The sequence below is a fragment of the Phascolarctos cinereus genome, unplaced genomic scaffold (genome assembly GCF_003287225.1).
Source record: "Phascolarctos cinereus isolate Bilbo 61053 unplaced genomic scaffold, phaCin_HiC Scaffold_4;HRSCAF=312, whole genome shotgun sequence".
Taxonomy (NCBI): domain Eukaryota; kingdom Metazoa; phylum Chordata; class Mammalia; order Diprotodontia; family Phascolarctidae; genus Phascolarctos; species Phascolarctos cinereus.
The window spans coordinates 708,179,787-708,204,523 of record NW_027555847.1 but is presented as its reverse complement, the minus strand read 5'-3'; the positions used below and the strand labels follow the sequence as shown (position 1 = coordinate 708,204,523).

The 24,737-nt window shown below is 43.4% G+C and overlaps 1 protein-coding gene across 1 annotated transcript in view; it reads right to left on the bottom strand.

Annotated features, from left to right (window-relative positions):
- Positions 1-5,421: 5,421 nt before the first annotated feature.
- The window catches only part of SRRM4 (serine/arginine repetitive matrix 4), a 230,166-nt gene continuing 210,850 nt past the window's right edge, over positions 5,422-24,737 (bottom strand). The window contains 7 exon segments of the mRNA XM_078154359.1: positions 5,422-5,792; positions 6,895-7,038; positions 8,017-8,127; positions 10,819-10,898; positions 10,901-11,036; positions 15,554-15,658; positions 15,696-15,895. Coding sequence (XP_078010485.1) covers positions 5,525-5,792; positions 6,895-7,038; positions 8,017-8,127; positions 10,819-10,898; positions 10,901-11,036; positions 15,554-15,658; positions 15,696-15,895 — 1,044 coding nt within the window. The 3' untranslated portion in view covers positions 5,422-5,524.

Here is a 24,737-nt window from a genome sequence, read left to right as displayed (position 1 = left end):
TGCATCACCCACTGAACTCAGAGGGAATAGAATTGGGGGGGGGGAAGGAATTAAAATTCAAAATACAATGCATTTTGAAAATAAAAAAAGGCCTCAACATGAATCTCACATCTTTAAATCCCCTTGGATTTCTGAAACTTGGGACTTTTTGGATTGGTACTTTAGCTCCCAATCACCAATAACAATAAGGTCAAATCCCAATGGACTGGAATACTCAGAGAATAACAACAATAATAATAATAGCAGCTAAAATTTATGTAACACTTATTATGTATGTGCCAGGCACTGGGTAAACACTTTAAAATTATTATCCCATTTGATCCTCAGGACCATCCTGGGAGGGTAAGTGCTATTATTATCCTCATTTTACAGATGAGGAAATTGAGGTAAACAGAGCTTAATTGATTTGCCCAGGGTCACATAATTAGGAAGCATCTGTGGCTGGATTTGAACTCAGGCCTTCTTTCCTGATTCCATGCCCAGCGATTAGGGAGAGATTCTGCTTCATTCATTTTTTCTGGTTAACTCAAGATGGAATAACACCAAGTTTCAGTTTCAAGTCCTGTTGAAGATGTCTTTAAATTCTATCAGTCTGTTAGTGTGATGTAGGAAACAGAATTCTGGGTCTGGATGAGAGGATATGGGTTGAATTCCAACTATATTTCTTACTCACTGTGTGACCTTTGGTAAGTCCTTTCCCCTTCCTGGGCCTCAGTCTCCTCTTTAGTAAGAGAAAGGCATGCTAGATCATATCAAAGAGAGGTCCTCATCTCTCTCCATCTCAGTCTTTCCTGACCTAATATGGTCTAGACAGTGAACATTAATGCATTTTTCTTTGATGCATTAGAAGGATTTCAAAGTCATCATTGTCAAAGGCATGGCATATTGGATTTTAGATCAGAGAGACTTGTGTTCAAGCACTATTTCTGCTACTTATTGTGGGCCCTTAGATTGGTAAATTACGACTTCTGTCTGCCTCAGTTTCCTCCTATGTAAAATTAAGACTTTGGGCTAGAAGATCTTCACCATCCTCTATAGTGGATAGTTTAGTTCTAACCTTATAATCTTTGGTCAATTCTACATGATCTCAGCAAGATGGGGAGATTATTGAATTGAATGTGTAAGGACCTTAGGATATATCAGTTGTTATTTTAAAGACCAGCTCCTTGGTAGAACTGGTTTCTTTGTGGTCTTCACTCTTTCTCCTAAAAGCAGAAAGCTAAGAAGAAATTCTTTAAAAAGCTTTTAAAAAAAGAAAAAAAAAGTAATTCTGGGCAAAAGAGACTCCCAGTTAATTGGGTTCTGGTTAATTGAGGCTCTTTATTGACATGATAAGGATTATGTTTCACTTAGGAGACAGAGGGAGGAAATAAGAAAGACTGATAGAGAACGGGAAGGAAAAACTCAGTAGTTCCCTGGGAGACATGAAGATTTTCAGCTGAGACATTGTAGGTCTTTGGACAAAGACACTGAACCATTTTTGACCTTCCCAGAGTACTCTGGGGGGCCACCATGCTTGGTGACAAGTGACTTTTTTCCAATTCACAATTATTCCAACAGATATGATACAGTAGCTCAGTGTTCTTTTTCCAACCAAAAACATAGCTCCCCACAAACACTCAGAAATATAAACCATGCTGTAAAGATCCTTCCAAACCCAGGACTAGGGCATTTAAACAGGTTTGTGTTTAACAGAGTCACACGAATAGGAGAAGAACAACAGGGACCTTGGGAAATGCACCCAAGCTTAGCTGGTTGACCTGACAGAGACAAAGGTCTCCAAGGCTGGAATACGAAACACTGAAAAAGCGAGGCCAAAGATCTAAATAGCCCATCGGGCATCATTCCTGTTGGGGGTGGGGGTTGGTCTTTGGAGTGGCCTGACTCAAAAAGAAAAGCTCTTTTCCCTCCTGGGTTGTCAGTCGCATGATTTCTGGGTCCCTTAGAAACGAAGTGCTTTGGAAACTGACCCCTTGAGTGCAAATGGAATCTGTTTGATAGATTCAGCTGCTGTGGGGCAGAGACAGTGAATTCTCCTTTGCTCTTCACAGGGAGCAAAGGGACCTATTCCCATTCATAGCCCCCAGAACGAATCACAGTAAATAATTAGATCAGATGCAGCTTCCAGTGAAGTAATGGATGAGTGCCTGGATGGGTCTCCCAGCTTGATGGTTTCTGCTGGATTGGAAAAGACCAACAGGATTGGCCTTCCCACAAAATACCACTGTCCATGCTGCAATAACGTCATAAGATTTCATAGGACCCAAGACTACACTTTGGTTACACCAAGGGATAGAGTAAGAGCCAAAACCTTACAACCTGGCTCCTTGAGATGTTCCAAGAACCTTCTTGTAACCCCTCAGACTTCCACAGTGACATGAATAAATTAGACACAAAAATAACTTAAAAGTGCCCTCCCAACCCCGCCCCCCCGCCTTGTCCCTCTATATAAATAAATAAATACTGTTAAATGGTGGTGGATTGCCTCCAAAAAATTAGAATAATAAATAAATAAATAAATAAGGTAGTAGGGTTTTCTCCAGCGTCAGAGGACCAGAAACCCCGAGGTGTAGTAGCTTCCACAGAATAACATGATTTGAAGCAGTCCTTGAAAAGTGGCCCAAGACAATTCCAGCATTGACCTCATAGAGAGTTGGCCTCTTAAGAGTGTCTGGGCTGTAAGTTCTCCTTAGCTCGCTGCCTTCCCAGAAGAGGCTGGATGGCACCTGAAGGCCTTTTGTCCACAGATCTCCATGAAGAAAGAATATCAGGTCCACATCTTGTGGTGGATATATACATTATCTATACATCCCCTCTAGCTCCCCAGTCGAGGGCCCTCCCTGTGCCTGGGAAACAACTTATCTCTCTTTTTGTCCCTATGGTGGTGCTGTCATGAGTTTGATGTTAGGAAGCTGGACTAGAAGCAGAAGTAGCCTGACCGTGGAAGCAGGGGGGTGTGGGTTAAAGCTGAAGGGGAAAGCCAGGGGGCCAGAGTCAGGTGAGGGGGGGCCTCCTAGACACCCTCCCAAGGTGTGTGAGAAGGTATTTCCCTGGCCATCTCTACCTGCTACATCACCACTCCCCCTCACCTATGTTTCTCCCGATGGGAAAATCAGAGGAATTAGCGGTCTTCATAACCTCAAGGAAACTTCAGTTGAACTAATTTTGTCCTTCCTTCCTCTCTCTAGTGACCACAGACACTGCTAGGCTCCCCCAAGTATTATCTGATGGTCTTTGGTTGACCAGGTACTTGGCTTCTTGGTGCTTAGGGTCCCAGAGAGCTGCTAGCCAAAGAGGGGTGTGTGTGTGTGTGTGTGTGTGTGTTTGGGGCAGAGGTGGAATGAGGTGATGAGGCAGTGGAAACTCTAACAATCCAAAAATGATTAAAGTTCTCAGCTGCTTTGAATGGGCTACCAACATAGTGTGGCCAATATGCTTCACACCATGAGAAGGTAGCTGTCCTGCCTCCCCAGGGAGGGATAATGGAAACTGGCTGATCGTCACAGACCCTGCCACTCCACCCTACTTTCCTGCCTCTGTTGCCCTGACTAGTGAAACTCTCACCCCTGCCCTTCTCCTGACAACTGAGCTGTCCTCATGTTCCTCCTCCCATTCCTTTGCACCCATCATATGACTTGAGCCCACGGCATTTGTGGTTTGCTGATCGGCTTACAGCTGCCCCTGGCACCAGGCTGCGGGTGACATCAAGGAGCAGGAGTTAGGGCTAGACCAGGATGGGGCTTCCCTCTAACTGAAAGCTAGCAACAGCTGAATGCTCGAAGTACGAGTTGGCAAGCTCTTCTCCTCAGAAGCCTTTCCCTCCCACCCCAGCTCCTATGTTGGGCATGATCTGTGCTCTAGGACCTAAGCAATTTAGGCTGAGCCAAGCTAAATTCCCTGGAGGTGAGGTGGGTTTGGGGAATAGGGACTTAATCAGATAAATGGAGACATTGATACCATCCTTGACCCAAGAGGCATCACAAGAAGATGACTCTGGGGTGCTTCAAGTCTGGGGCTTGAGATTTGGGAATAAGGGAGGTTATGGGAAAATGCTGAGGGAAGAACGAGGCCAGACTGGTAGGCGTTGGCTACTGGCATAGATCAGTGGCACCCAAGGTATTTCCAGCTGGTGTCTAGATGAGATGAAGTTGGTGCCAGCTGGGAGGACATGAATCAGACCTTGTCCTTGGGGTCCAGGAAGAGAATCATAAGTTCTATGAGTCACTCAGGATATAGCTGCTTATATGCAGGTGGCTTTTTAATCACTCTCCTCCCCTGGCCTGGAGAACCCTATTGATGTTGGAAATGTTAATGCCTGTTGTACTGGGGTCTTGCTGAAAGGCCTAGAGGAGCTTGGGAAAGTCTTTCCTTCTGAGTGGCCCATTGGAGCCCTAGAGTTGATGGCTCAGATGGCCTGGTGAGATGGTGGTTTGTATAAGAAACACTAGGTACAATTAGGAATGGGGGACTGTCCTCTCTTCCTCATTGGTATAGTCCTCCTCTTGTTCGTCCTGTCTCACTGGAGTGTGCCAAAGGCAGATTCTACCAGGGTGTCATCCTGATTCGGCATCTTTCATGATATCATTCCCACAGAGAAATGAGTATTTCCCAAAGTTGGAACTTGGAATAGTCAAGCCAAGTAGTTCATTCTCTCTTCCCAAGATCTCCCACCTTTCACTCTGAGATGATTTGGCTGGCGAGGATAATCCTTCTTTCCTCCTTCTGGGCCAAAGGCCTTCTGGCCTCGAAGCCTCCACGAATCGGTAACCAGGGTTGAGTCTCCTTTCCCATTCCCTCTTCCCCTTCTCCACACCCCTCTGTCAGTCCCCAACTTCCAAATAAAATACTACCATTGTTGATTCTGGTTCTCACCTCATCCTCCCCATTCCCCATAACCAGAGGCACGCACTGGGATGGTGTGGCTACTCAGCATTCCTTCACTAAGTGGGGAAAGCAAACTTGGGATAAAACTTCTGCTTCCCAGGGTAATGTTGCCCTTTGGTTTTCTCTCTTGCTATCAACCTGGATTTAGGACGAGCTGCAAAATAACAGCTTGGGATTAGGATGGTGAAAATGATGTCAGAGTGTCTATGTGTGTCAGTATAAGGGGAAGGAGTCAAAATGGCGTCCAATGGAGTCCATTGGCCGTGCCCTTATTATGGAAAAAAGACTTAACTGAGTGGAGTGTTGTATGTTCAGTGGCATCCCTGGTGCCCCCATGAAGCCCCATATCTGAACCACTGGCTTGGTGATCCTTGGATCATACAAAGGGCTCCCTCTGCCTTGGGTGGTTTATTCTCTTCCCCACCCCCACTAGATTCTGGTCCAGAATGGCTGCAGGGCATGCGTGGCTCATGGCTGGCTGCAAAGGGAAGGAGAGCAGAGCTGCTGGGTCCTCTCTTCTCCTTGGAGTGGAGGGAGGGGTGGGGGTGGGTGGGGGACCTAGAGCCTCCCCGGGACACAAGGCTTCTGTCAGTACGAAGAAAGGGGCCAGAGTCCTGAGGCCACAGCTGGGAGGCCTCCCTTAACGGCCTGTGCTCTCGTAGCTGCCCTCAGAGGCATAACTCTGGCTGTGGCTCCAGCTCCTGCTGTGGCTCCCAGGTTCACTGGCGCCATCACCGTCGCTGCTGCTGCTCTCACTGCTACTTCGGCTGCGGCCGCTGCTGCTACTGCTTCGTGAGTAACTTCGACTGCGGCTCCGGCTGCTGCTGCTGTCCCAGGAGGAGTAGCTGCTGAGGCTGCTGGAGGAGGAGGGGCTGGGACGGTAGTAGGGGATGGGACGTTTCCGGGCACTGAGGGAGAGACGGGGACATGGAGACAGGAAGGAGCAACACGCAAATGTTAAGGACACAGACCTGGTGACTTGGCTGACCAGGAGTCAGGGGTACAGTTGGGACTGAAACCCAGCTCCCCTGTCTCATATAGTTCTGTGTTGCCAAGTCTTTGCTAGTCAGGGTCCCTGGACTGGAACATCACTGCTAATCCTGAAAGCCCTTGAGAGGATAATCTGTGACTTTGGCTAAGTCACTGAAACTCCTGGGCTACAGTTTCCTAATTTGTAAAGTGGGGATCACATGTGATTTTGGTTTAGGCCACTTCAAAGAAATACAGAAAGATAAAGATGAAAGGAGGAAGGAAAGAGGGAAGGAGGGGAGGGGTGCAGGAAAGAAAGAAAATGAAGGGAGTGAGGAAAGAAAGAATGAAGAAAAAAGAGAAAGGAAGGAATGAAAGTAGGAGAGAAGGAAAGAAAAAATGAGGATGAGAGGAAAAAGATGAGAGATGGAGGAAGGAAGGAAAGAAAGAACATGGAGGGAGGAAAGGAGGGAGGAAGGAAGGAAGGAAAAGAAAGAGAAAAGAAAGAATGAAAGGAGGAGAGAAGGAAAGAAAAAGATGAAAGGAGGAAGGAAAGAAAGAAAGATCAAGGGAGGGAAGGAAGAAGGAAGGTAGGAGAGAATGATAGAAAGGAAGCAGGAAGAAAGGAAGAAATGAAAGAGAGAGGAAGGAATGAAAAGAAGAAAGATAGAAAAAGAGATATGCAACCATCAAGACAAATTCCTTCCATCTCACACTGATAGCTGACATTTATCTGGTGTTTTTCCCCCTTTCCTCTCTTTGTATTGCCAGTACCTGTGTTAGTACTTAAATCCTTGTTGACTGACTGCTGTATATCCATTATCCTATGTGAACCTTAAGATAGTCTGGTGAGGTTGGTACTTCAGATATTTCCCCCATTTTGCAGACGAGTGAACTGAGGTGGAGAGGTCAGTGTCAGAGGTGGGATTTGAACCCTGTTCTTCCTGATCCCAAGTCCAGCACAGTATGCACTCAGCCATATCTGCTGAAGGTAGGTAGCCCACCTTCCTGGGCTGCCCCCGATACCTAGGTCCCCCTCACCTTGTGATCCGACGAGCCTCCAGGTGGCTGGGGGAATCCCTCCTGCGCTTCCTCATGGGGGAGTAAGACCGCCGCCGTCTCCTCTCTCGTTCCCGAGGGGTCTCCTTTTCACTGGGTCCATACTTGTGGTCTCGTTCTCTGTCTCTGGGAGGTGGGGAGGGATGAATCATGGGAGAAATGGTTATGGCCAATGATCACTAGGTACGGACCCTCATCGCCAGGCCATTGGCTCTGTCTGTGATGACCGTGGTTCATTGTGGGTTCTGACTCAGTTGCTGTGTGACCTTGGATAAGTCAAGTTTGCTTCTCTGGACTTCACATTTTATTTCACTTTCCACAGGTCTGAAGAAGGCAATGGTAATAACAGAATATGTGGGCTGGAGAGTATCCCTAAAGGATAATTAGTTTAAGGTACCCTTGACTCTGGGCACCTGCATATTTCCAAGCAAATTAGACATGGGAAAGTACTCTATTTTTTTAATGACCTACTTTCATTCAAATTTATTGCATCTTTTATGGGCTTGGGGTGGTACCTGAATGAGAAAATGAAAACTTTTACACAGGCTTTCCCTAGCTTGCTATGAGCCATACTCATGAAATATGGGCCTGGTCTAGGGCTGGATGGAAGAGAATGAGAACAGGGGAGCAAGAACCGAGGTGGATGAGAGTCTTTTGCCTTTTCTTGATAGAGCAATAATAAAAAATAATAATTAACAATTATTTAAAGGCAGGGACTGTCTTTTGCCTCTTTTTGTATCTCTTGGAACCTGGCACACAGTAGGTGCCTACTGATTGATTGCTATAGCACTTGCTTATGTGCCAGGCACTGCTAAGCACTTCACAATTATTATCTCAGTTGATTCTCACATTACCCTTGGAGGGAGGGGCTTTTACTATCCCCATTTTACTCTTGGGGAAACTGAGGCAGACAGGTGAAGTGACTTGTCCAGATCATACAGCTAATCAGTGTCTGAGGCTGGATTTGAATTCAGGTCTTCCTGATCCCAGCATTCTACTCACTGTGCTACCTAGCTGTCCCAAGGGAGCAACAGGGGACATGGAGAGATTCACATCTGGAACCATTGCAAGAGCCACAGATGTTGGGGAAGTTGAGTCAAGTACCTGCTAGGGCTATACCGGGTATAACTGGGACTCCGTCGGGGCCGAGGGCTTCTGCTTACTGGACTCTGCCCGCCGGATGTGGACGAGTAGCTGGGAGATCGGGTGTAGGACCTGTATAAGGAGAAACAGCCTGTCTGATGGTCCTAGAAGAACCAGGTGCGGCACAGGGGAAAGACTGAGTGACAGTCTGAAAGAATGGATGGAGAAACTGTAATTGCATGACATCCCTTCACGTACTCCACATTATAGGCAAACTTGCTGCGGCATCCTATTTCTCGCTTCTGTACCCTTAATACAGGCTGTCTGTTCCCTGCGTCTGGAGCACTTTCCCATCTTATCCGGGACTTTTGGAATCTCTACTTCCCTTCAAGGCTCAGCCCTAGATCCATCTCCTAGGATCAATCAGCCATTCAATCCCCAAGCATTTATTAAATGCCAATATATGCCAGGCTCCGTGCTAGGCATTGGCAGAAGTAAAACAGTCCTCACTTACTCTTAAGGAATTTATATTTCAGTGAAGGAGAGACATAGTGTATACACATGAAATGATTGCAAGGTAGCTTTGGGATGAAAGACAACAGTGGTCCCTGGAGGTCATATCCCCTAGTTCTTGTTGTCTGTCCTTCATTCTTGAAGAGGACCATGACATCAGGAAGCTGATGCCATGTTTGATGAAGGAAAACCCCCTTTAAAAAGTACTTACTGATTTGGCATAGATTTTCGTATTTACTTATCTGAGGACGTTTCCCCTGATAGCATGTAATCTCCTAAGGTCAGAGATTGTTTCACTTTTGTCCTTGTGTCCCCAATACCTAGCATAGTGTCCAGTACATAATATATGTTTACGGGAAGAGGAAGGGAAGGGAATGGAATAAGCATTTATATAGCCCCTATTATAGTCTCGACACTATGCTAAGTACTTTATAGATGTGATCTCAGTTGAATCTCCTAACAGCCTTGTAAGGTATGTGTTGTCATAATCCCCACTCGACAGTTGAGGAAACTGAGGCAAACAGAACTTAAATGTCTTGCCCGGAAGGTCTGAGTTGAAATCCATCCTCAGATATGTGACCCTAGGCAAGTCACTTCACCTCTGCCTCAGTTTCTTCATCTGTAAAATAAAGATAATATTGAGAGCACCTTCTTCCCAGGCTGTTGTGAGGACCAAATGAAGTGATAAATGTATAGAGCTTTAGCACAATGCCTGACACATAGCAGGCACCATATAAATGTTAGCTAGTATTGTTAATATTAGGCAAGTTTTTCCTGTTTGAAGAATGACACAAAGAGGGTAACATGCTTAAGAAAGCTAAAGGGTCTCTGTGAGGGGAAGCAGTTGGAGTCGATCATCTGTAAGGTCCCTTTTAATAAAAATCTCTGATTTCTGCCAGAGGTAGATGGCTCCCCAGTGGAGAAGTATTTGGAGGTGGGTATTGTAGGAAGGATGCAGGGATTAGGAGGAAGGCTGGACTTTCGACTCTAAGAGTCCCTCTAACTCTGAGATTATTATTAAAGTTAAAATGATTAAAATGACTATTTAAAATTAATTAAACAGGGAAATAATGTCATTCAAATAATTACTTATATATTCACCATTTATTATTAATAAGACTATTTTCTTCATCATCACCATCATCTCCCCTGGAAAAACAACAGAAATACCAACTCTCCCTTCCTGCTTTTCCATCAGCATTTATACATCTGTTTTCTGCTGCTTTTTAAGAACCCTGGACCTTCAACTTGAAGTGGGGGGGTGGTTGGGAGGGGGCAGCATCAACATGGCTTCTTCTGCCTCATGTCCTAGGGATCATTTATGTCCTCCAAGATCAAAATTATCAATTTAGAGTTTAAAAGGACCTTGAAATCCATCTAGCCCCACCTTCTCATTAAAAAAAAAAAGTTTTATTGAAACATTGTGTTTTGACGGCACAGTCATTTCTGGACCTCCTTCCACTCCAACCCCTCCTTTCTACCTGATAGAACCCTACATTTTTAAAAAGAAAGACGATCAAGAATCCTATGACTCCCCCAACCCCAACCCAGTACAGAGACCTCTTCAGGCAATACATACAACATTCTCTTTTAGTCGTCCCCTGCCTATCTACAGAGTGGATCACAGATTTAATAATGACAGTAGTAATAATATAATATGATATGATATAATATGATACAATGTAATGTGATGTGACATAAAATAATCATAGTGTAACACAGTGTAACATATAATTATATGACAATAAATAGAATATATAACACAAGTTAATATATTAATATATCAACAGAATAGAATAAATATAATATACGACATTATATAGTATGATATAGCATGACATGATGCAATATAACATAATATAACATAATGTAACATAACATAACATCACATAACATAACACACACTTTAAGGTTTGCGAAGGGCTTTACAATTATCTCATTTTACCTCACAACAATCCTGGGAGATATCAGTTAGTAAGTGACCAAATACTGATTTGAACTCAGGTCTTTCTGACCACTGGCCCAGTATTCTAATCTGTAAAATAAGGTCACTGGACTCTGAGATTCCTCCAGCTCTAGCTTCAGAAGCCTGACTAAATTTCTAAGGTTCCTCCTAATTCTAGACATATAATCTATGATATCACTGAGCCATGGCCAAGGTTCAGCCCAAAAAATGACTGAAATTACCTTTGTCTGTGCTAGTGAAGTTGACCATCCCTAGCCCTCCACCCCAATCCTCCAGTGAGCATTCAGGGAAAAGAAGAGAGCACTTCTTAGCTAGGGTTGGAATTTGAGAACGGATTCACTTACCTCTTCCCTGAGGAGCTTGAGCGACTTCGGGTGTACCTGGGGAAGGCCCCCCTGTGATTTGGTGATGGGGAGGAGTGACTGGAGGCCGGGAGGACCTGGCAGGGCTGCTGTAGGAGCTACCCTGGGAGCAGGCTCTCAGTGGGGAGGTCCGGGCAGGGGAGGGGGCAGGACTCAGCTTCTTCACTTCTGAGCAGCCGAGGCATGGTGATTGGAATCCTCTGGAGATGGAGAGAGTCAGAGATATCCTCAAATGAATACAGATTTATTACAGTGAAATGCTGTCATCCCAAACCTAGGCCTAGCAACCTCGATTGCTTGTGTTTCTCAAAAGTAGCTGCAACAAGAATAGAATGTAAACTCCTAGAGGGCAAGGATAGAGAGGTATTCTCTCTCTGTCTCTCTGTCTCTGTCTCTGTCTGTCTCTCCTTCCTTCCTTTCTTTCCTTTACTTTTTCTCTTCTATTTTCTTTCCCTCTTTTTCTTTTCTCTCTTTTTCTCTCTCTTTTCCCTCCTTTTTTCTTTTCTTCTCCTTTTCTCTTCTACTTTCTTCTTTCTCTCTTTTTTTTTCTATTTCTCTCTCCCTTCCTTCCTCCTTTTTTCTTTCTCTTTTTAAAATTTTCTTTCTCTTCTTTCTCTTACTGTCTTTTCTTTCTCTTCTTTTATTTCCTTCTCTCTTTTTTCTCTCTCCCTTCCTCCCTCCCTTTCTTTTCTTTCTCTTCTATTTCCTTTCTCTCTTCTTCTTTCTCTTCTTTCTATTTTCTTTCTTTCTTTGTTTATTTCTTTTTCCTTTTCTATTTCTTCTCTCTCTCTCTCTCTCTCTCTCTCTCTCTCTCTCTCTCTCTCTCTCTCTCTCTCTCTCCCATGCCTAGCACAGTTCCTGTTTAAATAGTAGGCATTTAATAAATACTTGGTGAATTGTGAGTTCCATGACCAACTTTGATAGACTTAGCTCTTCTCAGCAGTGAAATGATCTAAGACAATTCCAAAGGCTCATAATGGAAAATGCTATCCACATCCAGAGTTTATGGGGTCTGAATGCAGATAGAAGCATACTATATTCTCTCTCTCTTTTTTTTATTCCTCAAAAGTTTTCCCTTTTTGTTCTGATTCTTCTTTCACAACATGACTAATGTGGAAATATGTTTAATACGATTGTACATGTACGGCTTATATCAGATTGCATGCCGTCTTGGGGATGCGAGAGGGGAGGGAGGGGCAAAAATTTAAAACTCAAAATCTTATAAAAGTGAATGTTGAAAACTAAAAATAAATAAATTAATTAATCAAAAAATAAATGCTTCTTGAATGAATACATGAATTAATTAATTTTAAGTATCTACTATCTGCCAGGCACTGTAGTAGAAAGTACAGACATAAAAACAAAGCAAATATCAATCCTTATGCTCATGATGTTTATAGCCTGAGGCAGCTGAGAGGGCCGGTAGCACATGCCTTATCTCCAGGCCCTTCTTGCCTCATAGATATTAAATCAGGGCAGCACTTCAAGAGTCTTCTCATTCAATCCCCTCATTTTACAGATGAGAAGACTGAGACCTAGGCAATTAATAAGATCATAAGATCAAAGATTTCAAGCAGGAAGGCTCATTAGAGGGTGTAGATAAGCAACAGAGAAGGGCACGGGGGACCTGGGAAATTAAAATGATTTGCTCAAGGTCACAAGGTAGTAGGTATCAGAATTGGGATTTGAACCCACATCCTTTCTTTCCTCTTTCCACTACATCATGATGAACAGGGGTTGGTGGGTGGGTGCATTGTACAAAGGCAGGAGAAGGAATATCCAGTTGGAAGAATGGTTTGCAGGCTAGTTCTACCAGAACATGGAGTGCTTGAAGGGAGATAATGTCAAATAAGAATAGAAAAGTGGACTGGGCGTAGAATTTGAAAGGCTTGAAAAGCAGGCTGAAGAGTCTGAATTTTATCTGGAAGGAAAGAAGGATGCCTCTGCAATCAGAGCACCTGATCGTTCTGACCTTTGCTACCTTGGGCAACTCAAGATTTCTACAGGCCTCAATTTCTCCATTTGTAAAGTTAAGTTCCTGGACTATATGACTTTTGGATTCCCTTCCAGCTCTAGATTATGAGCCGAGGAAGAGAGCCCTTAAAGTTCTGTGATCTCCTCCTGACTCTGTTAAAGATGTGCTCTGGTGTCTTACCAGGTAATTATACTAATTTCTTCATGCCTTGGATTTCTCATCTGTGCAATGGGGATACTATTGCTTGGGCCCCACAAGCTTTCTATGTCTTGATTTCTCCATTTGTGCAGTGGGGTGGAGGTGTCCTGTTTCTTAAGAGGAAAACATAGAATAACTCAGTGATCAGTGCTAGCCTTAGAGGGCTCTGCCTGGTATCAACTGTACCATAGACTGACTTCCTCTTCAGCAGCCCTGCCTCCTGAGGAAGGCTCCAGGCTCCAGGAAGGGCTAGGGGACAATTACGTGGTGCCCGCTCCAGTGTCTCCAAAAGAGGGCCTTGGTCCAGCTCTATGGAGGCTAATGTCTGTTTGCAGATGGCTCTTGCTTCTGGCAGGCTAGCAGCTTCTGCTTGCCTGGCAGATGTAGATACAGAATCCTAACATATGTGAGCAGGATCCCTGGGCAGGCTCTCATTTCTGAAAAAGCCCTAACCTGGGCAAACTTTTGAATCAAGGCAGGTGCTTCATATTGGCCAAAACTCAGAAGGGGCCAGAGCCAAGGCAAGCCTGGTTTGTGGGTTGGTAAATGAAGCTCTGAGCAATGGAGCAGATCTCTGAGTGGTCACACTGACCCCACTATCTGGACTATCAGAACATAAGAATTCAGTGGAATTGTTTTTTATTTATTTATTTTTGCTTTTTTTTTTTTTGTGAGGCAATCAGGGTTAAGTGATTTGCCCAGGGTCACACAGCTAGTAAGTGTCAAGTGTCTGAGGCCAGATTTGAGCTCAGGTCATTCTGACTCCAAGGCGGGAGCTCTATCCACTCGGGTGGAATTGTTTGAATAGAGGCATGGAACACTGAACTTGGAGTCACAGGCCCTGAGTTCCAATCTTGGCTTTGCTGTGGATTCCTTATGTGACTTTTGTCAAGTCACTTAATTCTGCTGTGCCTCAGTTTCCTCCACAAATTAAAGGGGTTGGAATAGATGATCTCCTAGGTCCATTCCAGCTGGATCTAGGATCCCATGCCTTAAGGGTGTTCGTCTATAATTAAATAATAATATTAGCTGATATTTATGTATCTTATACCAAAGGGATTGGGGAGGGAGCAGTATGACTATTGTCATCCCTATTTGAAAGGGTTATGGATATGGATAGATAGATTCAGTTCATCTGAAAAAGATTGGAGGGTTGGGATTTGCTGGACTGTTAAGTGGGCTCAAGATCTGTCAGGCAATAGAAATTGAAATTTTATGTTTCAATGAGAGAAACACAGTGTTTAAGACAATGATATTGTGACTTTGGAGCCCGAAGGGACTTCTGAGGCCATCAAGCCCAAGCTCTCCACTTTACAGGTGAAGAAACTGAGGGCCATTGGGGTGAAGTGACTTGGTCAAGGTCACACAATTAGTAGAGGGTAGAGCCAGGTTTCCAGCCTGGGTGCTCTGACTCCAGTGATCCAACTATTACATTTTCTCAGGCCTTATTCTTCTTGACCTCTCTACAGCTTTGGACACTGTCAGCTGACTTTAGTCCTGGGCACTTTTTCTTTTGGCCTTCATGACATAACTTTCTCCTTGTTCTCTTCCTACTTGAATGAATGTTTCTTCTAAGTCTTCTCATTTGCTAAATCATTCATCTCCTGCCTTCCATGCATGGGCACACCAGAAGGATCTGTATTGAGCCTCTCCTTCCCTTTCCTTTCCTCTCCTTTCCTCCCTTTTCCTCCTCTCAACTCCTCCCCACTTCTCTGTTCCCCTCCCCTCCTCTCTCCTCTGCTTTCTTCTCCTTATTCCTTTCCTCTTCTCCCCTCGTCTCCTCTCCTCACCTCCTTCTCTCCTCTCCATGTCCTTTCTCTTTTCTCCCGTACCTCTCTGTTTATGTTTCTGTCTCTGTCTCATACACACACATACACATCACCTCCCATAGGTTCAATTATTCTCTCTATATAAATGACTCTCAGATCTAGAGATGGAGGCCTCAACTCTCTCATGAGCCCTAGTTCCTTATCACCAGCTGCTTCCTGAAGAGCTCCACCCAGATGTACCATGCTCACCTCCAAATCCTCATTCCAATTCTAACATTCTCTTTTCTCATCCATCTCTAACTTCCCGTGATCTGTGCTAACATCCTCGGTCATAAAGCCTCTTCCACCTCTCAACAGACTATCAGTGTATCGTTGTAGTTTCATTTTTTGTAAAGTTTACTGCCTGTTTTTAACTTTCATTTTTAAAGAATTTTGAGTTCTGAATTCCCTCCCTCCCTCCAGTCCCTCTCCCATCCACTAAAAAAGTAAGCAGCATATCATTGTAGTTTTGAAAGGTTCCCGACAAAGTATTTTGCTTCCAAAGTTCAAAAAATAAAAAAGAAGAAGAAAAAGAAAATGGACTTAAACTAAACTATGTCTTAAAAGCTTTCTTACTCAAAGTCAAAAATAATCCTGTGTCTCCTGGGTATTGTGGTAAAACCAGGGATGACAACCAGGGGTACGTTTGCCCAAGGTTGGGTTTTGGAATTGACTCTCCAATTGCTTGGATGGGCTTGACTCTTTCAGGGCTGCTGGTTCTGCTGGTGGCACTGACCTTGAGTCCGTGGCCTGGGGCTGTGAAGAGAGAGTTTCCAAACTGGGTCCCTTGGTCTGGGAAGAACAAGTAGTGAAGGAATTCCCCGAATCGGAGCTGTTATCACTGGTGAGCAGTGGTTTGGGCTTGACGGCAGCCAAGCCACCCCGCCGCATCCTGGCCGGCCGGGCTCCCTTTGTCCTGGCCATCCTGGGGGCTGGAGGAGCTGGTCCTTGCGGAGGGTGGGGAGGAAGTGTCGTTTCCTGAGTCGTATTCCTGGGACCCTCCTCGGGGCGCCACGAGATTGCCAAGCGGGCTGACTGTTTTGGTAAAGAGGTCAACGGAAGACCCCGACTGAGAAATCTGAAAGTAAAAAGACCCGTTGGGCACGGCTAAGCACTCGGGCACCTGGGCTGTGTCTAATTAAACCAAGAAATGTTACCTTCATGATGCACTGTAACAAAAGGAAAGAAAGAGAGAAGAGAAGCCCAGACAAAAAGAACATATCCCTGAAAGAAAACCACAGAAAGGAGACACTTGTTTTCCCCCTGATATGGAAACTGGAAGTTTGGAAATATCATGCACAGATCAGTAGCATGCGATCCAGACTGAACAAAAGAAAAAAAACAGAAGGATTTTTTTTCTAATAAATTAACTCAAACAAAAGGAAGGAAACTAAATAGAGAGGGAATGCAGCATCCCTCAAGGCAATCTAAACAAAACAAAACAAAAAAAAAGATGGGGGTGGGTGAGTGGGGGATTGGGGAAGAAAAAAAAAAAAAATAACAGGGATATGTGGACTTAAAAATATTTTCTTTTGGGAAAAAAGGTAAACCCAAAACTTTTAAAGTCGAACCAAATTCTCAATGAATTTGACTTTTTTTTTCTAAAGAAAAGCATTTCCTGAATAGAACATGGAACAAACATCACACAAAAAGAAAACGAAAGAAAGAAAAAAGAAAAAAAAAGACGTTAAGTATAAAGGAAAACTTGCAAACCAACATATTTAGCACCTTTCAACTAAGGGGAAAAAGAAAAAAAAAACAAACAAAATAAAAAGAACCGAAAAAAAAAAGAAAGTGAAATCCTCAGCTGAAAAAAAAATGAAAAAAAAAGGTCTATACAGAGATTTCTGTGTGTGTGTGTGTGTGTGTGTTTTTCCCCCTGGAGAAGGTAGCTAAAGCTCTGGAGTGGTCTCTAATACAATCCCTAAGGTCTTAGCGGATAGCATCCACTTACCAATCAAGATTTCCTCCTTTAGTAGGTAAGGTGTAAGAAAAAGGGAAGAGCGGGGAACGTCAGTCCATCATTAGAGTCTCAAATTACAAGAAAAAACATCAACCCTCTCTTCAAATCCTTACTCTCTGCTTTGCTGTTTTTTAATTTTCAGTTTCTTTTTAAATCTTAATTGTTTTAAGTTTGGCTGTTTGCCACTGAGGATAGTCAATTCTCTTTGATTTCTCATTGGGAACCTCAAGGTATCAATCTCATTAAATCACCATTATTGTTTAGGTTGGCTCATGGATACACAGAATGAATATATATGTATATGGTGCTACACATATATATGTAGAAATTAAAAAAAAAACACCAGGAAGAGTAGACCTATTCCTTTAGGCTGTTGGAGGGGAAGAAGAACACTGGTATGACTTGAGCGGTTGGCCAATAGTTGGACTGGATTAGAAAGATTGGCAGAATCTCGATAGGGGATGACTAAGGGAATCCAGAAAGAGGAATGCCATTGTTTTCACCTTTCATATTTTGGAGGCATAGTCCAAGCCTTTGTGGATTAAAAAAAAACCCAGCTGGGTCTGGGTTGCCATAATCCATGCCTCTTAGGAGCAGCATGACATTTTAAAGGCTTGGCATCCCAGTTTGGTTTCTTTCCATCAGGGTCTTTATTGATCAAAGATCAAATGGGTTCAAACAACAGTCAATGCCTGGTTTTTGCCTGATTTATCTGGAGACTTCAGAGAAAAACTGGTTTTGCCAAGTCCCTTCTTGATCAGAAGAGATTGGACACAGAGAGGATGACTCAGTTATGGAGATAGAAATGACAGTGACCACCCATGCATGAGGCCAGTCAATGTCACCAAGAATTCATAGGGATGAGATAGCCTTTCAGAGTGGTTGCCTGATTCCAAGTCCATTGTGTTAGTGGTCAATGGCTTAAGTAGGCTTTGGAGGGGAAGAAGAGGAAAGAGACTGGAATTTGGGGTGTGGGGAAAACATCCAGGTCCCAATTTATGTGAATAATGAATCTTGTGAAGTGGTCACATGTGTTTGAAAACATAATATTTAAAATTATAATTATGTTAAACATGGTCATTGTCCAATGGAAATATGCAATGTGAGTTCAAATAATGTGACTACTTCACAGGATTCATCATTTACAGTAATTGGGACCTAGATGTACTTGCCTATGTTCTCCTCACGAAGGTGAGATGAGCTTAAAGCCTAAATGGGAGACACATTCACTTCTGGGCTATGGTGAAATTGTGTGCCCTCATGCCCACTTCTGCACACTGAGGAAGGACAGCTTCTAACTGACCTGTGACCAGGCTGCTCTTGCCTTTTTAGAAGGGAACACCGATAAAGCTACTCAGACTGGGTTTTCCAGGGATGTCAGTGGCATATTTCAAACCTAACATACTATTCTCAATCACCTCCCCCTTCTCTCCTGGCTTTGAGGTCTAATTTTACAACCACAGTAATAATAATAATGATGATGATAACAGCTAGCATTTATATAGTACCTCCTATGCACCAGGCCTATACTGAATGCTTTAAAATATTAGCTCATTTGATCCTTACAACACTCCTAGGAGGTAGGTGGTATTATTATCCCATTTTACAGATGAGGAAACTGAGGCAGACAGAGGGTAAGTGACTTTCCCAGGGTCACTAGTTAATACACGTCTGAGGCTGGATTTGAACTCATGTCTTCCTGCCTCCAGGTGCAGCACTCAATCCACTGTACCCCCAAGCTGCCTATGATGTTGTAAAGGGGATACTTTTAGGAATATTTCTTTGGAATAGATGACTGCTGAGCTCCCTTCTGGCTCTGAGGCTCTGAGAAGACCTTCTAGGAGAACTGTGGGCATTGACTGTGGAGTAGGGAGGCTAATTAATCCAGGAGCTTGGAGAAAGTAGGAAGAGGTTGTCTTGGGAGTAACTATCAACATAGGAAAGGTTCAGTGAGGCCAACTTGTGGGTTCTATCTTCCAGGTCCTCTGGGACAAGGCATGTGGCAAATCATTCCTCTCATTCCTCAGTTTACCACTGTGAGCACCATTTTTTTTCCTGATACATTAAATTCTACACATTCCGCATAGATGTCCCAGAATTCTGCCCTGAATCTCAGAGCTGAAAGGGACCTCAGCAGTCACCTAATCTCATCCCAGAATGAGAAGTCACTCTCCAACATCCACACATGTAGTCCTTCTACCTCAGCCCAACGATGTCAAGGGAAGGGGAACCTAGTGTCTGCTATGGGAGTCCAAACTACTTTCGGATAGCTCTGTTAGGAAGCTCTTCCTTCCATCAAGTTTAAATTTACCTCCTCATGACTTCCTAATTCTATTTGCTGGAGTAAAGCAAGGACACATCTAATCCTATTCCACAAGACAGCCCAACAGTTATTTAGAGGCAACTCTCATCTTCTCCCCTCTTCTTCAGGCTGGACATCCCCAATTCCTTCAGTGGTCTTCATAAACTCATTCATTTACCATCTTGTTCACTCTCCTCAGGTGTTCTGCAGATCATCAATGTCCTTTGTGAGTGATAAACCACCCTTCCACTTCATTCCCTTGTACCTTGTTGCATCTAGTGGGTGACCATAGGTGGGTTAGAACTTCTATATACTATAAGGAGTGCACAGGTGCCCCCTACCCAACTCCTCCAACATGGCTAAAAGCAGGATAGATAACATAGAGGAATATGCACTCTGTTTCCCCTGCATCCTCTCCCCCAATGGGAATTGCTAGAATAAAGGATTTCCATGCTACAGAGAAACTAAATGGTTGATAAAAATACATAAGTTTTTGTTATTGTTCAGTCCTGTCTAACTCTTTGTGACCCCATTCGGGGTTTTCTTGGCAAAGATACTGGAGTGGTTTGCCATTTCTTTCTCCACCTCATTTTATACATGAGGAAACTGAGGCAAACAGGGTTTAGTGACTTGCCCAGGGTCACACAGCTAGCAAGTGTCTGAGGCCAGATTTGAACTCAGAAAGATGTCTTCCTGATTCCAAGTCATTGTTCTATCCACTGTGCCACCTAGTTGCCCAAACAAAACCACATGACCCAAATCATTTGCCTCACCTTTTTCGGGAGAAAGGGGACGAGATCTCCCTCTATCAATGCAGATTATTAGCCATTGCACAGTTTATGGTCTTAGAGCCCTGTCTGAGAGCACCAAGAGGTTAAATGCCCTGTCCAAGGTGCTACAGCCAGTATGAATCAGAGATAAGACCAGGATCCAAGTTATCCTGACTCAGAGACTAATGCTTTATCCTTCCTGCAAAGTCTCTAGTAAATTTAGAACCAGGATTCCTTGCCCTCCCCTTTCCCCTCCCCCTTTCCCTTCTCCCAGCGTTCTGGTACCTGCCATCATCCACTGTGTCTATTTCCCTTAACCTGTAAGCTGTTGCTGCAAATCCTTTTGGGAGTGGGGAGGTCCAAGTCTTAAATAAATGTGGATTAGTGAGTAAGTGATGTCTCAGAGCCTGGATTCAATGCCGTCCATCCGGAACCCTCCCCCCCCCCCCCCCCCCCCCGCTTCCACCCCAGCTGTTACTGTCTCTTTGTCCAAATTCCCTTGTATTTATTTTGCATACATGCCGTATGTACTCAGATGCTTATGTCTCAACTCCTTCAGTAGAATTTAAGGTGCCGGAAGGCAGGCATTCTTTCATCTCCCTCTGAGGAGGCTCCATTTTCTCATTTACAAAACGAGGGGTTGGTGAATTGGTCTCTGAGGAAGTCCCTTCCAGCTCCAAAACTTTCTTTCCATAATCTGGGTTCCTATCCCACCTTTGTTGCTCCTTGCCTGTGTTGACCTTGGGCAAGTCACTCTATCAATCTGGAGGTCAATTTCCTCATCTACAAAATAAGGGGGTTAGATTCACTGGCCTCTGAGGTTCCTTCTAACTCTAGATATATAGAGCCTAATTATCCACATTTGACAGATGAGGAAGTCAGTTAAGTGACTTTGACAATAACGATTGGTTAAGTGACTTTGTGAGGGTCACTGAATATCTGAGACAAGATTTGAATTTGAGTCTTGGAGACACCAAGTCTAACACTCTCTTCACAGTGCCACACCGCCCACCTCTTCAAAAGAGAATTATCATAGAATCTGGGCCAAAAGGGACCTCACAGGACATCTGAACAAGAATTTCTTCCATAGCCACACCCCTTTCCCCCCTCCCCAGTTTAGGCCCTCATTAGCTCTCACATGGAAAGTGGAAATAACCTCCTATGATTCTATCTGACAATAAGACTTAGATAATGCCGTTCAATAATAATATTTCACAGTATTATTGTGATAAAAACACTTCATAATTATTAAATTAGTATAGAAGTTTATTAATATTATTTAATAATTGGATTGTTTATTTAATAATAAATTATCATTATTAATAAAAAGAGTAACATTACTGACATGTCAACTGAACAGTCATAAGATCCAGAAGGGACCTTAGGGATCAGTTAGCCAAACACCCTCATTTTAAAGATGAAGAAACTGAGGCTTAAATAGTGGTACTTAGCTATGTTAACACAAAGGAGTCAGGGAAGGGAATAAGCATTTGCATACTGGCTACTATGTGCCATGCACTGTCCTAAGCACTTTATAAATATTATCTTATTTGATCTTTACAACAACCCCGCAAGGTAGGTGCTGTTATTATCCCCATTTTATAGTTGAGGAAACTGAGGCAAACAGGGTTAAGTGACTTGCAGGGTCACACAAGTAGTGTCTGAGGCCAAATTTGAACTCAGGTCTTCCTGACTCCAAGACTAGCATTCTATCCACTTTGCCACCTAGGTGCCTCTAAATCACAATGTCTAAATTGTCTAGGGTCTGAGTTTTCTGTTCTTTTCCTAAAGATACCCAGGGACAGTGACTCCATGATGTCCCTCTATCTCATGCTCTATCTTCCCAAGGAGGCTACATTATATGATGGAAGGGCCTAAGAGTCAGGAGACTGGGCTATTATGGTCCTGGGTCTTGCACAGATTACCTGTGTGACCTTGAATAGGACATTTCCCTTCTCTGACTTTCAATGCCCTCCTCAATTTAATGAGGTCCCCAATGTCTCTTCTGCTCCTAAGAGTTTATGATTCTGATAATCAGTGAGAATGAATGAGGATCTGAGGATGTTTCCACTGCCAGTGGACAGATTCTGAATGGGAGAGTAAAGAAGACAAAATCTCCTTGTCATCTTAAAGAAGTATAGAATCAGGGCAGCTAGGTGTCATGTCGCAGTGGATAGAGCACTGGCCCTGAACTCGAGGACCTGAGTTCAAATCTGGCCTTAGGCACTTGACACTTACTAGCTGTGCTACCCTGGGCAAGTCACTTAACCCTGATTGCCTTGCCAAAAGAAAAATAAAGAATTACAGAATCTTTGAGTTGGGAGTAATCCCATAGGTCATCTGGTCCATTTGGACTTGAACAAGGATCTGTTCTCCGACAACCCCAATCCTTGTTTGGAGCAAACTTTAGCTTAGCCTAGTGCCTGGCACTTACTAAGTGCTTAATAAATTCTCTATCTATATCTATATAGCCATCTATTTATCTATACATCATTTCTCTTATATTCATCCACCTATCATCTCTATATGTATATATACATGTACATATAAAATCTATCTATCCACCTATCTAGATCCACTTACCTATTTACCTATCTATCCACCATCTCTCTATTCATCCATCTATCATGTATCTATTTATCTATCCATCACCTCTATCATTTATCTTTCTATTATCTACTATCCATCCATCTATCCATCTATCTATCCATCATCTCTCTAATATTTGTCCCTACTTATCATATTCTCTGTCTGTATTTATTTGTACATATATGTATATATAATCTCTCTATTTATCCATCTGTCATGCGTCTATTTATCCATCATCTCTATCATCTATCTTTCTGTCTATCTCTGTCTCTCTCTCTCTCTCTCTCTCTCTCTCTCTCTCTCTCTCTCTCTCTCTCTCTCTCTCTCTCTCTTTCTATCTATTATTCATCTATCTATTTACCTTCCAAGGCAGTCCATTCACCCTTGGGATATCTCTAGTTAGAAAGTTGTTTGTTACATTAAGCTTAAATCTGTCTCTTTGCAACACTCAGCCAAGGCTCCTACTTACACCCTCTGAGGATAAGTCACACATGTCCTGTATGCAAAATCTCAGGAGCCACCTAGTCCAACTTTTCTGAAGGAGAGTCTTCTCCATGACACACACAAGTGGCCGTCTAACCTTTGCTTAAAGATCTCTAACAAGAACAAAATCCTTACCTCCCAAGGAAGCTCTCACCATTGCTTTCATTTTCCTGCTATCCAATTTATTTGTGACTTCTTCCCATTCTACCTATTATGGCCCCTGGAGTCAAGCAGAATCCACTAATCCTCTTTACCCAACAGCCCTTCAGATCCTTGAAGAAAATGATGAAATTCACCTTGAGTCTTCTCTTCTCCAGGCTAAGCACCCCTAGTTTCTTCAACCAATCCTTACGGGACAAAATCTTGAGATCTTTCGCTATCCACCTCACCCTCTGGGTCGCCCCCAGCTTAGGTATCTTCCATCAAATGTGAGCACTATATCCTAGAGTGGCCTGACCTGGGCAGAGTATGAAGGGTCTGCCTCCTTACTCCCCAACAATATGAGTCTCCCCAAGAAGAAATCTACCACTGCATTACTCAGAAAAGAAAATGCTCAGTCTTTGGAATTGTCAAATGCTTCAACACCAGAAGCAGATGGGATTCTATCCAAGGAAATTTCATTAAGGAATGAAGCGTTACCATCTGCTTTGCTGCTGTACCCTAAGAACCAAGGGAACTTTTCGATCTGACTTTCAGCTGAAGTTTTCTCTCTGTTGTCTCCCCTTCATTGGAATGTGGATTCCTTTGGAGCAGGAACTATTTTTGCTTTTCTTTTTGTATCCCCAGCGCTTAGAATGGTGCTTGCCACATAGTAAGTGCTTAATAAATGATTTTCATACATTCATTCACTCATTTTTTTTTCTTAGCTGCCATACCACATACTTCCTCTCTCCTTCAACCCTGAAACCTGTCTCCCTCTGTCTTTTTGCCTTTTATTCAGTGAGCTGGAGTTTCTGGCAGCAGGGATCAAACAATTAACCAATCAGCACTTATCAAGAACCTTCTGTGTGTCAGACACTGGGCTAGGTGCTAGAGACACAAAGACAAAAACAAAAATGAAACATGCCATCAAAGAGCTCATGTTCTATGGGGGGTATCAACACATCCACAAAATAAATACAAAACAAAAGAGAAGGTGTGTTACATGGTGGACAGAGTGCTGGACTTAGAATCAGGAAGACCTGGTTTCCAATCTTTATTTGACCCTATTAGCTGTGTGACCCTGATATATAAAGGTGTGGACTAAAATCTCTTCTAGTTTCAAATGCCATGCTATGATGCCATGATGCTATATACCATGTGAGGGGGAGACGATTACCGTTTGGGGAGAGGCGGATATCAAGAAAGAACTCATGTGGTACTTGAACAGAGCTTTCACTAATGGATTTGGACCTACTGAAGAGGTCCAGATTGACTGAACCTTTTCCTTGGGGTGAGGGAAATGACATCTCCTCCTCTAATACCATTCCCATGCCATCTCTCATCAAGAGTAAGGAACCCAGGTACTAGAGATGAAATAAAGTCAGAACTGGCAGATAATCATTATCAAACAGAGATAGTCATTATCCATAGAAAACCTCAATGACATCTGGATGTGCTATTTGCAGATATGAGAATGGGTTGTTTTCTAGAATTTCCAACAACACCTCCCCCCACCCCTATCCCATCAAACAGAAGGCTCTGTCTGTGCTCTCCTTTTTTCTTCTGCATCTCACTCTCATCATGTAGACTTGGGCAGCATGCTAGAGCTGGTGCTTAAGATGCAAGCCTGGACTGCTTCACACCCATTGGCTGTCGAAGTCTTCCCCATTAC